This window comes from Nicotiana attenuata, unplaced genomic scaffold (assembly GCF_001879085.1).
Source record: "Nicotiana attenuata strain UT unplaced genomic scaffold, NIATTr2, whole genome shotgun sequence".
NCBI lineage: Eukaryota > Viridiplantae > Streptophyta > Magnoliopsida > Solanales > Solanaceae > Nicotiana > Nicotiana attenuata.
Genome location: NW_017670318.1, coordinates 935,828 through 950,113, shown reverse-complemented (window position 1 = coordinate 950,113; position 14,286 = coordinate 935,828). Strand labels below are relative to the sequence as shown.

The 14,286-nt window shown below is 40.7% G+C and overlaps 1 protein-coding gene across 1 annotated transcript; it reads left to right on the top strand.

The window, feature by feature from the left end:
- The first annotated feature begins 1,498 nt into the window (after nt 1-1,498).
- LOC109237788 (probable lipid phosphate phosphatase beta) lies at nt 1,499-4,625 on the top strand. The gene is made up of 2 exons (XM_019404166.1): nt 1,499-2,207; nt 4,345-4,625. The coding sequence occupies exon 1, from the start codon at nt 1,559-1,561 to the stop codon at nt 2,186-2,188; it is 630 nt and encodes a 209-aa protein (XP_019259711.1). The 5' UTR covers nt 1,499-1,558; the 3' UTR covers nt 2,189-2,207; nt 4,345-4,625.
- Nucleotides 4,626-14,286: the final 9,661 nt, after the last annotated feature.

Genomic DNA, 14,286 nt, shown 5'->3' with positions numbered 1-14,286 from the left:
GATCATATCCATTACACTAAATTTACAATTACACTACAATTACATTTTTTTATAACTCTTTTGTTTCTAATTTCATTTTTTGCTTCTCCAATGATTTTTGTTCGGATCATGATTTTTATTTGGAGTCTTCGTGTGCTTGCAAATTTGAACTGGGTGTGGATCTAGTTGCTCGCTCCTCGTCATTGCTGTTGTTGTTGTAAGCAAGCTTCTGTTTTGAAAAAAAATAAAGCTACATGTTTGTGAAAAGAAGTTGGTGCTCAATGAATTTAGAACGCCCGGTACTTAGCCTTTCTACATTCCACTTACTCGAACAGGCTGATAATTGCGAGGAAATCCACCTGCCATCCTGAAAACCATAGATATTGCTTTAACGGTAAATATTGAGTTCTCCTCCATCGATATATTCTTTTTTTGATAACGAAGAAATCTTTCTAAGTCGTTTGGAGAAGTTGTCGGCAGCTTTTCATATTAGTCTCTTTACCAATAATTTCTCATTTTTGACTTTTCCAGAAGAGGGAATTTTGTTTGGTTACAGAAGAGGGAAAATGGTAAAAAGAATGTGGGGTATGGGTAAAAACATGGGTGAGGGGATGAGGGGTAAGGAGAGAGAAACGTGAGATATATGGATACCTTTAATTAAGGAGTAAAAACTGCCATTAATTAGATACGGATATCTTTAATTAAGGAGTAAAAACAGCCCATTAATTAGACCCTTAAGTAAGTATGGTATAGGATTGGTAATTTGGTGTAGTAAGTGTAATTTATTCAAACCTTAAACATGTAGGGTAAAAAGGTTTCCTATGTGGTATAGGAATGTAAAAATTCCTTTTAACAAATAATTAACCCAAATAATCGTCTACCTAATCTCTTAAATTAAAAATAGCCGGCGGATATATAATATCGATAAATGACGTATAATATATATAAAACTGTGTATATTCTATATATCGACTAAAAAAAGTAAATAATGAATTTGGCAGGCTATTGAGCTATTCACTTGTTTGGGAATGGTATCTAGATAAGTTGAGAGAGTTTGTCATAATCGAATTTGTCCAAGTCGAAATCACTCTTTCATTTGTTCATGTTTCCTCATTTCCTAGATATACACTTAAGTTGCTTAAAAAAAAGTATTCTGCAATAAACGGAATTTATTATCATTCATTAAAAACCATACTTGACTCCTATTTCCTACCTAAACCCATGTTGAAACTCTTTGGACGTGGGCCAAAATTGAGATAAATAGCCATATTTACAAATATCCGGCCAGATTTAATGTTTACTTTTTCTAAACGGTATATATAAATTATAGATTAATTATAAATAGTTTTATATATATATATATATATATTATATCCGCTGGCTACTTTTAGCTTAAGAGATTAAGTGCGCGGCTATTTGGTTAATTCTTCAATATCCATTTTTTTGGGTCTTCACAGTCCATTGTATTACTCATTATTGGGCCTCAGCTGGGCTTCAATTTTAACGAACTTCCGGACATTTCACATCACACTTCAACTGAAAATCAGTTAGCTTCTTTTCTGCTCCACAAACTGGATCGATGGCATCCAAGTCACCACCACCGTCGCCGTCTTTGCTCCGCCGCATCGTCGATCTCGACACCGCCATCTCCCTCCGTCTCTACACCCTAACTCACCCAATCCTCCCTTATTACTTTCTCAAAACCCTAGAAATCTCCGGCGATGGTTTCCTCTTCTTCCCTTTAATCCTCTCACTACTCCTCTACCCTCTCACCTTCTCCACCACCACCGAAACTACTAACAACATTTTCCTAATCAACCTCCTCCTCGGCGGAATAGTCGACCTAATCGTAATCGGATCCCTCAAACACCTTATTCGGAGGCCCCGACCCGTTTACAACAAAAACATGTTCCTCTCTTTTTCCGTCGACCATTGGTCCTTCCCTAGCGGACATTCATCTAGGGTTTCATTTATAGCCACTCTCTTTTACCTTTACTCCGATTTCGTTAAGGATATATTGATTCAGCTTAAATATGATCTATTGGTGGATTATTTAATGCTTATTGTGATCGGATGGGCGGCAACGACGTCGTTGTCTAGGATACTTCTTGGCCGTCATTTCATGTTCGATGTTGTTGCTGGTGTATTTTTGGGTGTTCTTGAAGGGATGTTTGTGTTTTGGATTTTCAATTATGTGACTTTGACCTAATTCTTGAGATGATAAAGTTGTAAGCTTTAATCCTTTTTGGTTTGTGATTGTTAATGTTGACGTAAAATTTATATGAATGTTAGAAATTTTGTCTCAATTTGTATATCTCGTAATGCTTTACTGTGTTAAAAGGCAAATTATTGAGTATTAGAATGACACTGTGCAGCTATGGAGTTAGGAATTTATACGAGGGGATTGAAAAAAAGAATAGAATGTCACATTTGGGATTTGAACCTGTGATAGCAATTTTTTAACCTTCTTTGCCACTACACTGTACTTTTACGCATATCAAGAGGATTCAACGGCTTATATGTAACAGAAAAGTTTGGTTTTTCCCTATTCACGCAGTGTAATTTTTCAACAAACTGAATTCCCTTCACTCCACCTAGCTCCTCCACTGATAATGTGGATTCATATAGCTTAGCCAACCCTACTTGGTCTTGGGAGAAATTTTGTTTTTATCTCTCAATATGCTTGTGACTTCTCCCAAGTCTCAACTGAATTTGCAGATCCTGTGATGAGAAGGAAAGGTGTAAATATTATGTTTTTCCTACTTATCGAAAAGAAAATATTACTACTATTGTTTTTTTCCTTGAATTCAGAATATTCTTTAGCTCAAACACTTAACCTTATGTAGGCCTCAAAGTTTTCTAACAGGATCAACTGTTCATGTTCATTGAAATTTGACTCCGGGAGTAATGATATCTGACCTTTATGTAGACTGAAATAGTTTTCGACCAGCAATCGGCATCAGTAGGAACCTTAAACACAATAACCTTTATATAGACTGAGACCACTTCTGGTTGGCAATTATCTATGGACTTAAGCTGATGATGCTATACTAGCATGAATGTCTATTCCCTTGTATGGATATGTCAAATCTTCTTGATTCTTGGAGATTTTTGGTTATTGCATAATCAACTCAGGGAGAAATTGTGCTATTTATGAACGGAGAACTCTTCTAGAATGCTCAGCATTACTAGGTTTATTCCGAAACTGCAAACTGTTTTTGTTTTTAATTGAAACTATTACACCACTCATAAAATATTGCTTCAGAAAATTCTATTAACTCAGATTTAGCTGCATAAAATTCCAATTGCATGACACAGAGCACCCTTGAGCTCCATTTCTTTCTTGGTTGACTAGTGACATTAAGTTAAACACATCTTGAAGTTTGCATCTGTTTTATTTGGTCCAATTTTTGGCCTATGTTATTGACCCTTTCGTTGTGGTTGAAAAGCATTACAACGCCCTCCTTTTCGTTCCCACGTTAATGTTTTGTGCTTCTCCATTAAACCATGTGATGTTGTCATATATTGTAATGCTTCTTGGTCATCTCTAAAGCAACTCTCGGGCAATTGTTGATTTCTGGAGCTTCTCCGAGGCTATTTTGAGATTCATGCATCTTTCATCAAGTGTGCAAGTGAACTGGTTGCTTGGAATTTTTGCTGCTCCCTTTAGATGTTCCGCGTTCTTCCCACTCTAGAGTTGCTAATTACACTGAAAATCTCCAGTTATTTTTTGATTTTTTCTGTTTGGCACATTTGACATTATCTGGAACTTTTATCTTTTACAGTAGTATAGAACATGGAAGACATAAATGAACAGAATTCTTCATTTTCATAGTTGAAGTGACATCTATGGCTGAATCATTATGGGCTCTATGGAGAATAAAAGGATCTCAGTAACTGTGTCCCTAGTTGTTGAATCAAATGAACACTGAAACTTCCTTTCATCTAATTGTCTTCAGTGAAGTCTCATAATTGTTTTTGTCTGTTTTTTGTGTTCACATGATTCATGATTGATTTTTCTATGTTTTTGCTGTAGCAGTTTTATTATTATCACGTTGCTCTGCAGAACTATATGTGGTCCTCTCATGTTTACTTTGAGTGCAACTTTCATGATAAGCTAGGAGCATTACACTCTAGGTCAGTCCAAAGATAGTATTCCAGTTGTTGCTTTCCTTAAACTTTTTTACAACATCTCCATGTGGTGGTCCTGCCATATTCAAACTTACACCCCTAGATGTTTATCTGCTATTATTCATGTTGAGTTGGTAAAAAAGTAGGCTGGTTTACTATTGTTACTTGGAACTTCTGTGCCTTCTGATTTGTTCAAAAGATTAGCTGAAGGTTCATTGGTTGTCATTGGACCAGCTTTGCCGTAGCAAGCACCTGTGGTTCTCTCTGGCCAGTAATGCATGGAAGTGAAGAACAACAAATCTCTGGGAGTCTCCTTCTTCCTTTCACCCAATGCAAAAGATACATATCAACATTCACTCAAGACTTCTTTAATTTATCGAATCTGTCTTTTTTTCCTTTGACAACAGCTGTGTACGAGTCAGCTTGCACGTACCTCGACTATTCTACCGAGTATTTATTACTTCCCACCATCACAGGTACAAGGTAACTCTGCCCACCAGCAAATTGTTTTTTGAGTTATAGTCTTCTCGAGTTATATGATCTTATGAACATAAATATGAATTTTACTTGGTGGGTTGATGCAATTTTAGAAAATGATTGATGATGCCAAAACCATGTCTCCATAGTCCTTTGGACAAGGAATCTTGGCCTCGGTCAAGGTCAAATTTTGTGGCTTAGTCTGAAAATGACCTAACATTGAGACAAGGCTGAACTCTAGGAAGATTGATAATGGTTATTCAATTTCAGACCTCTGCTTTGCTTTGTGTTTGTAATGCAGGGTCTGCATTAAATATACACTGTTAGGGCAACACGTGTGACAATTTCTTGGCCTCATTGACCCTGTTAAATTTGGCATCTGTCCATTATATTGCTAGATGTGTATTTTAGTCATTCCTGAAACAGGGAAAAAGGAGGATGGTACATGCCCCAGAAAGCAAAAGGAAACTGCACTAATATTTGGCCATAAGTTGAAATAGATATAGCTGTCTCTGTGTGAATTTCATGAATGATATTCTGGCAATGTTTACAGTGGTGGTAATATATTGAATAGGGCAATAGATATGATAAGGAGCATGTCGGATTTTAGTGCAGAAATAGTGTGCATAAGGTACACTGACATGGATGAGAAGGATGTGTCTGCAGTTGGAAAGAAAAAAAAGACAGATCCACCACTAGAACCTCTGTCACACTTTTTAAAGTTTTTACCCCACAAAGCCAATGTCACACGAGGGGCTTTTGCAGTTTTGCCCCCACCCCCCACCCCACCACCACCACAAATCCCCTCAACCCCACGTTTGGTTTCTCTCTTCTTTTCTTTGTTGTGCAAATCTACTTTTAGTTCCTGTTTTCTTTGTAATGTGAGTCTACTTTTGTTTCCTATTGCTTTCCCTGTTTGCTTCCCCTCCTCCCTTTTCATTTCCCAACTGAATGTGCAACACTAGTTATGCCGAAATTGTAACGCAGGGTTGTTTTAGGGGTGTCAAATGGGCGGGTTGGGTCAATTTTGGGCGGGTCAAAATGGGTGGAGTCAATAATTGGGCGGGTCAAATGACCCGCCCAAAAGTTACTTGGGCTAAGATGGGTAGGGTCAATGGGTTAAAATTTGGGTCATAACCCAACCCGCCCAACTCTTATTAAACTTTAATTAATATGTGTTATTTTCATATAAATTGTATAATTACTAAATAAGGCTTTTTTGCTTTTGTTATGGTCATATTTAAAATATTAAACAAAAAATAAAATTATTTCTAAGATATTTTGACAAACTTGCTCATGGATCAATTTGGGCTAAAAATTAGTTCAACTTTAAATGGGTTGAGATGAGTTGGGTCAAGATGGGTTAAGCTCAATAAATGGGCGGGTCAATAACCAACCCAACCTTGGGCGGGTTGGGCGGGTCATTTGGGCTTGGGCCAAATTTGACAGCCCTAGGTTGTTTATGCGCTGAAGAAATCATAATACGGTGGTTAATAATGTAGAGTTAACTATGCGACGAATAGTAATATTGGCGATGTTATGCAAATGGAGTATAGTGCAAATTTTACTTATATAAGATTAAGGATAGACAATCTCACTCTTTCACATTAGAGGTTGAGGAGTAGCTTAATTGGTGAGCGCTCAGTCTTTCGGCGTTGAGGTGGAGGGTTTAAACCTGAATAATAGCATAATATTTCATTCATCTTTCCCCCATATTTTTTAAATATTTATATGTAATAAATATGTATTAGTATATATTATCCATATGCTCTATAAAAACACTCACATGCAAGTTTTTGTGGAGGTCATTCAACGCTATGAATTTGTCAAACAAAGGATTTAATGAAATGCTGACATGCTGACTGACACCCAACTTTTATCAAATAATTGTTGTATATATTTTATAATAATATAATAACTATACTAAGTTTACATCAATTCAAACAAACTTAAACTAGAATCTGATCCTGAACCTAAAGTTCCCAAACAGAGAAAAGCAAAGCTAATGATATTTCCCCCATTTTAATAATTCTTTTTTCATTGCTTGCCTCCCCCCTCCACCCCTTTTGGCGTTTTCTTTCTTTTTCCATTGAAAGGCAGAAAATCTACTTGATGAGTTGAAAATAAGTTCTACTTCACCTGCCAATTTATATGATTTCTTTCTTTTGAGACGTCCAAAATATTTAGTAAAATTCAAGTTTCATACAATTTTCACCGCCTTCAAAAATTTAAATTAGTAAGATATCCAAATTTATAACTTTGGCGTTATATTTTCTCTGTCAACTTAATTTCAACAATTACTTTCTGCAGCTATGGTCACTGCCAACCTGCCATAATATATACTATAGGCTAAATTGGAGTAAATGTTTTTTTTTTTCAATCACCGTCATATTAGACAGAGGGAGCTATAAAAAAAAAAGAAAGCACCTTTACAGAATAAAAGGTATTTATGGGATAGTACCAAGTGTAGATATATGGATGGACTGATAAGAAAGCTTCTAAACAACCAAAATTGGGACTGGCATTTGTGCAGGGAAATTTAGGCAATACGTACAAACTCCAGCGGTGATACAGACATTGCTTTTATAATCAATAGATCCCTTTCGCAGGTGAAAACTTTATCACTTTGACACAGCATTTCTGTCATTTACTACAAACGTTATTTTTGAGGTTGAAGTAAACATAAAACAAAGGGAAACAAATTCCAAAAATTAGACCGTGAAAATAAGCAGATGCACACATGTTGACCTAGAAATCATTGTTATAAAAAATAAAAAATAAAAATGAAACCCAAAATAAAATGTTTTCTTAAAGACTGATGTGTTTTCTCTTTTCATCAACCTAATTCTTAACAGTAATACTATGTCCATTGTGTAACTCAATCGATAAAATTGAGGGTAATGAATGTATGGGTCAAAATCTGATCACATGTGGATTAGCGCTAAAAGGAACGGTAAGGGGTCGACTAAGTCGTGGTCGTACCCACAAGGCGTAATAACGACGAGTATCTCGGCCACTGCCGAGATCGTGCCATCAGAAAGTTTGTACGGCAAAGTAAATATCGTGATACTTAGGGAAGCGACGCAAAGTGAGATCAGGAGAGGAAAGTCCTCTGGTTAAAGACCATTGGACAAAAGGGAATACGGATGATATATATAGGAGGGAAGAAGACAGAAAAAGGGGGCTCCTCTCCCAGAGAGAAAAAAGGCAGAAGAACCAGAGAAAGGTATAGGAGAAGAACACGAGAAGTTGCAGATCTTGGCATTAAATCTTTGTAATCGTCTTTCTTGAATCAACAAAGATAAATCCTGCGATTATCAAGGGCATTCCCCCTGTTCCTCCTTTATTTTTACATTATGGGACGATACTTCATGAATGTAAGCATATTATTTATATTTGATATCTTTTATAAATCTTGAAAGTTCATGAGCTTGACTATATCTTATTCTCCTATTCAATATACTTTGATGTTTAATCTAGAGTTAATTATCCTTGGCTAAGATTTATCCTCTATACTCTTATTAATTAGTTTAACGAAAAGCTTAGCACTTTTTGGTCAAACAATTTGGCGCCGTCTGTGGGGATTTCTTAGCCAAAATTTTAGTTTCCTCTAGATCTAAAACTAGCCAAAGTATCACTTCCCGGCTGTCATAGCCTCACCATCTCAGTATAAAACACCAACTCGAAAGTGATAGATAAACTTTTGAGACAACCAAACCAATCTGGGTCAGATCTCTACATGAAATCGAAGGTCCAATGTCTAAGCAAAACCCACGCCTCGCCTACATCGATGGGTTCGGCACGTCGTGTGAGTACTCAAAGTGGGATTACGGCCGCTACGCACTTAGCATGCCCGCAATCCTACTCGTCGTATTTACTTTAAATACTGACCTGTATTCACACCTCTAGGGAAGGGATGATAGCCTGTTGTGTGATTCTTTGAAAGGGAATCCACCAACGCATACACAAGGCAACGACGCACGATATTCTCCAATGAAAGCAAAATTTAACAAACCGGGACTCATCCCGACGCACAGTATTCTCCAATGAAAGCGAAAGTAAACAAACCAGGACTCACCTCAACGCACGCATAAACAATGCAATGATGAGTGATGTTCTCCAATAAAAGCGAGGCAACAGAAAAACAAGCATCATCGCCAAGTAAAAGGGAAATTCGACTACGTCGAACTCAAAACGGGTTATAATTCGACCTCGCTCGAATTAACATCCTCACGGCCATAGGCCATCGCCAAATGGGTTACATTCGACCTCGCTCGAATTAATACCCTCACGGCCATAAGCCATCGCCAAACGGATTACAATTCGACCTCGCTCGAATTAACACCCTCACGGCCATAGGCCATTGCCAAATGGGTTCCATTCGACCTCGCTCGAATTAACACTCTCACGGCCATAAGCCATCGCCAAATGGGCTACAATTCGACCTCGCTCGAATTAGAACCCTTACGGCCATCAGCCATCGCCAAGTAAAAGGGTTACAATTCGACCTCGCTCGAATTAACACCCTTACGACCATCGGCCATCGTCAAACGGGTTTCAATTCGATCTCGAACTCACAACGAGTTACGATTTCAACCTTGCTCGAATTCACACCCTTACGGCCATCAGCCATCGCCAAGTAAAAGGTTTACAATTCGACCTCGCTCGAATTAATACCCTTACGGCCATCGGACATCGCCAAACAGGTTACAATTCGATCTCGGACTCACAACGGGTTACGATTTTGACCTTGCTCGAATTCACACCCTTACGACTGTCGGCCATCACCGAGTAGAAGTAAAAATGCGCTTGCCCGAATCAGATTAAAGTTCGACCCCATCGAACTCAAAATGGGTCATAGTTCGACCTCACACGAGCTCGCCCCCCGCCATTGCTAAACTCACCATGCGAAATTGACTTTGCCCAAATTGGTAAGTCTAAATTCGACCTCGCTCGAATATACAAGTCAAAACTGACTTCGCCCAAGTTGGCAAGTCTGAATTCGATCTCGCTCGAACATACAAGTCAAAGCTGACTTCGCCCAAGTTGGCAAGTCTGAATTCGACCTCGCTCGAACATACAAGTCAAAACTGACTTCGCCCAAGTTGGCAAGTGCGAATTCAACCTCATTCGAATTCCCAATTAAAAGATCAGGGACTCATAAACAAAGGCGAGAAGGAGAAAGAAAGTCAAGAGATACATAAACAAAGGCGAAGCAACTATTTTATTCAAATGTACGTGCGCAACAGCCGCACCCTACAAAAGGCCAAAATGGGCCCTCAAGAAAAAGATGAAAATAAACAACAAAAGAACAAAAAAAACCAAGTACAAAGCTGCAACAAAGTTTCACTCGGCGCCATCTGCACCGCCGTTCTCCCCAGCATCCTCATCCTCAGAAGGAAGACCATAATCAATCTCAACGCCCTCACCAACCTCCGGTGTCGCAGGGTCGTAACCGCATGCAATACGAGCCTCGCGTGCCTTCGCCCGAGCATCTTCTAAGGCGGCCTTAAGAACACTCCCCGCCTCCCACAAACCCTTGTATATATCTCGTTGGGCCTCGGCATGGACCCATAGCTCATACAAGCGGCAGGGGACAGTGGCAGAGGCAGATTCAGCCTGAACCAACAGTTGCGACTTCTCGGCCTCAGGAATCGCGACCCGGTCTCCCAGGATCGAAGCTTCCTAGTCAATTTCACCGATACGCTCCTCGAGCAGCGCCTCCCTCAACGTGGATGTCGCCCTCTCAAATTCCTGCTCGGACTTGAGGACACGGATAATGTCTTCTAGCATCGCGCCCTCTCCAAAGCTGACACTCGAGCATCCTCGACTCTCTCCATCTCGGCCACTTTCTTTTCTAACTCGGCTACCTTCTCCGTCCATTCTGCACTCAGAGCGTCAACTCTAGTAGCATTTTCCTCAAGTTCAACTCGTAAAGATAGCACCTTCGCCTGAAGGTCCTCGCACTCCGCAGCAACCCCTTTGCCCACCTCGAGCTCCTCGTCTTTGGCATGAAGCAACTCCTCAAGCTCACTACATCTGCTGCTAGACCGCATTAGCTCCCCATCTTTTTTCTCCAACTCCTCTAAGATGGACTGGGTACTAGCGCCCGCTCTAAGCTGCTCGTGCATCTCACGACACCTGTTGCGATACCGCCGATACTTCTCGGCCATTTTTAAAAAAATCTCGGCCCGCGTCTCAGCCATACGAGCACTCTTGATCTCCAGCATGTAAATCTAAAAAAAAGAGAAGAGAGAAAGAGTAAGTGTAAAGACAAAGGTCACAAAACGAAGTAAACAAAGGGGAACTCACCCTTAAGGCCATCGCGACCACACCGCGTGACAACCCAGAATCGCTGACCTCCTGAAGAGATCCGCTTTCAGCGGCGAAACATAGAAGATCGAACTGTGGCACCGAATCTACCGTGTCCTGCAACAGGTTGAAATCCGACAGAATTTTGAGTGTGCGGGAAGGGCCTTCCGCCCTAACCTCAGTTTTGGTAATGCCTTCTTCGAACATCCTCATGTCCTCAGGGTCAATGTCGGAGTTGGATTCATAATCCTCCACCATAACGCCTTCCTCCCTCTCATTGGCTGAAGAAGAGGTGCGGTTCTGCCGAGATGACGATGGTCTGCTCGGAACAACAACGGCAGCCTTGGAACTCCGTCCCTCCGCCACAATAGCCTCTTGAACGCTCGCAACAGGCGCCGCCTCCGCGTCCAGGCTGGCACCACCACCGATTTCGGGTACCGTCGAAACAAGGTCGTCCCTTGAGGGCGTTTCGGCTAAAGAAGCCCCTTCCAACACTACCCTTCGCCTCTTCGACGGGGCCTCTCCACTACTGACGCGAGAAGATTTGCCTGCATAACGGACTGCGGGAACCGGAGTCTCCGATTGAGGAGAAACCTCCAAGCGTACAGCCTCGGCCTCGGGCGCGATCCGATGAGCGACCAGGCTCTCTATGCCCTCGCCTGCAGTAACTCTTGGTGCGGGCCGGACGGGGGGAGCCGGTTGACGGAATGCGAGTACAGGAGCCCTCATCCTTTTCACTCCTCTCCGACCTGTCAATAAGAAGGTATTTGATCATACAACGACAATGTTAAAGGAACTACGGAGCAGAGAACAAAGCAAGACCACAATGAGCTAACTCACCAGTAAGAGGATTGCTCCCAAACTTCTCATGGAAAGGCGCCCATTCACGAATCCCCATCGTGTGGAAGAGAATTGCGCTCACCCACTCGCGGATATCGGAAACTAGCGGGGGAGGTAGTCTTTCGGCTACAAAAACAAAAGAAAATGCTCAGTGAAGTCGTCAAAGGGAGACGACCAACGACCGTCTTAAAAAAAATTGCACGAAGTAAACAGAAAGGAAAACTCACGAGCGAAATTCCACATCTCAGGAAACCCCGCCCAGTTCGACACGACGTGCTCTGTTCGGACATAGAAAAAGCTCTCCCAAAAGTGGCGATTGGCCTTATCGTCCATCTTCACCACCAAACTCTTGGTTCCTCGATGACGCATATGAATCATCGTACCCCGAAGAAAATGGGTGGCGAAGAGGTGGAGCATGTGCCCTAGAGAAATCCCTCGGCCAGCCAGTTCCGCGTACTTGATGAGCATGAGGAAAAGCTTGTATGCATACGGAGAAAGTTGGGCTGGGCACACCTCGTAGAAGCGGAAAAAATCCACCACCAAGGAAGGAAGGGGAAGCGTGTAGCCGATGACGAAGGGATACGCGTAGTAGCCCCGGCGGTGTAAATGCACTATGTCCTTATCCGCCGGTACCATTTCAATGTGATTAGGGATCCCTCATTTGGATTTGAACGTCGTGAGCGCCGCAGCATCCATCATGGAAGGAACGGGCTCCGGCTCATCTCCGGCAGGGCTGTTAAAATCAGTCCTCGCCTTTCCCGGGCTGGGAACCACCTCATCCACCGTGGGAAACCCTCGTCTTCCACCACTTCATTTTCCGGCACCGAAGCACCTACAGCCTTATCAGAGTGGGAAGAAGCACTAGCCATTCTTTTTCTTTGATCGAAAGAAACGAGGATGATGAAGGAAAAGTACAACGGTCACAGCGAATCCTAGCAGAAGTAGAAATATGAGAGACTAAAGAGGGAGGAGAAGATTTGTGAAGTTCTTTCTCAAGAAATTGAAAAGTGTAACATTCGAATGAGAGGTTCCCCCTTATTTATAGGGATATAAGTGCCCTGAGCGGGAAAACCAAGAGCCGCCAGTTAGAAAACGTAAAGGACACGGGAAATGATACAATACCTAGAAAACGTGCGCCATAATGACGCATGAGGAATATTGATGACATCCCAAACTGACGTGACAGTCCAATTTTGAACTGACGTAACGGTCCGACAATTCTCGAAGCGTCACGTTACTACCTCGTCATGAGGTTCTCGCCCCTCGCATGAAGCGTTCAGATTTCTCCCACTTTTTGAATCAACAGAGTCCGCCCATCGAGCTCGCCAAGAGGTGACCCCAACGGGCGGAGGGACTAACTGTATGGGTCAAAATCTGACCACATGTGGATTAGTGCTAAAAGGAACGGTAAGGGGTCGACTAAGCCGTGGCCGTACCCACAAGGCATAATAACGACGAGTATCTCGGCCACTGCCGAGATCGTGCCATCAGAAAGTTTGTACGACAAAGTAAATGTCGTGATACTTAGGGAAGCGACGCAAAGTGAGATCAGGAGAGGAAAGTCCTATGGTTAAAGACCATTGGACAAAAGGGAATACGGATGATATATATAGGAGGGAAGGAGACAGAAAAAGGGGGCTCCTCTCCCAGAGAGAAAAAAGGCAGAAGAACCAGAGAAAGTTATAGAAGAAGAACACGAGAAGTTGCAGGTCTTGGCATTAAATCTTTGTAATCGTCTTTCTTGAATCAACAAAGATACATCCTGCGACTATCAACGGCATTCCCCTTGTTCCTCCTTTATTTTTACATTATGGGACGATACTTCATGAATGTAAGCATGTTTTTTATATTTGATATCTTTTATAAATCTTGAAAGTTCATGAGCTTGACTATATCTTATTCTCCTATTCAATATACTTTGATGTTTAATCTAGAGTTAATTATCTTTCACTAAGATTTATCCTCTATACTCTTATTAATTAGTTTAACGAAAAGCTTAGCACTTATTGGTCAAACAATGAACATCTTGTGTAAGTTATCATCCTCTTTTCTTTTTCCATTTTCTTCCTTTTCTTTTGAGATTCTGGTTGTAAATATATAGAAATATCTTTATTATTGTGAGCTGAGGTAAGTGTTATATATATTACTTTCAATGGTTAATTTTGTCATAAATTAATAAAGAACTTCCCACCGACAAAAATTAACCTTCGCAGAACTAATAGTTGAACTTAAGAACTGTTGTCCAGCGAATTTTCTTCTCCTTGGCCTCACACTACTGAAAAAACAAAAATTAGTGACCGACAAATTTTGTAGCTAAAAAAGAAATTTATCGTTAATCTATTTACCAACAGATTAACAAAAAATTACTAAGAAATTATATTAGCTACGAGTAATTTAGCGACAGATCAACGACGAAGTTTGTAGTTAATTTTTTTTGTAGTGACATTGTATCATATAAATCATAAATCTATATTCTTTTTAATAATGAGGATTTTGTTTAATCGTATCGTGACAACACACTAGAACAGCAAATTAAGCAAAAGGAAA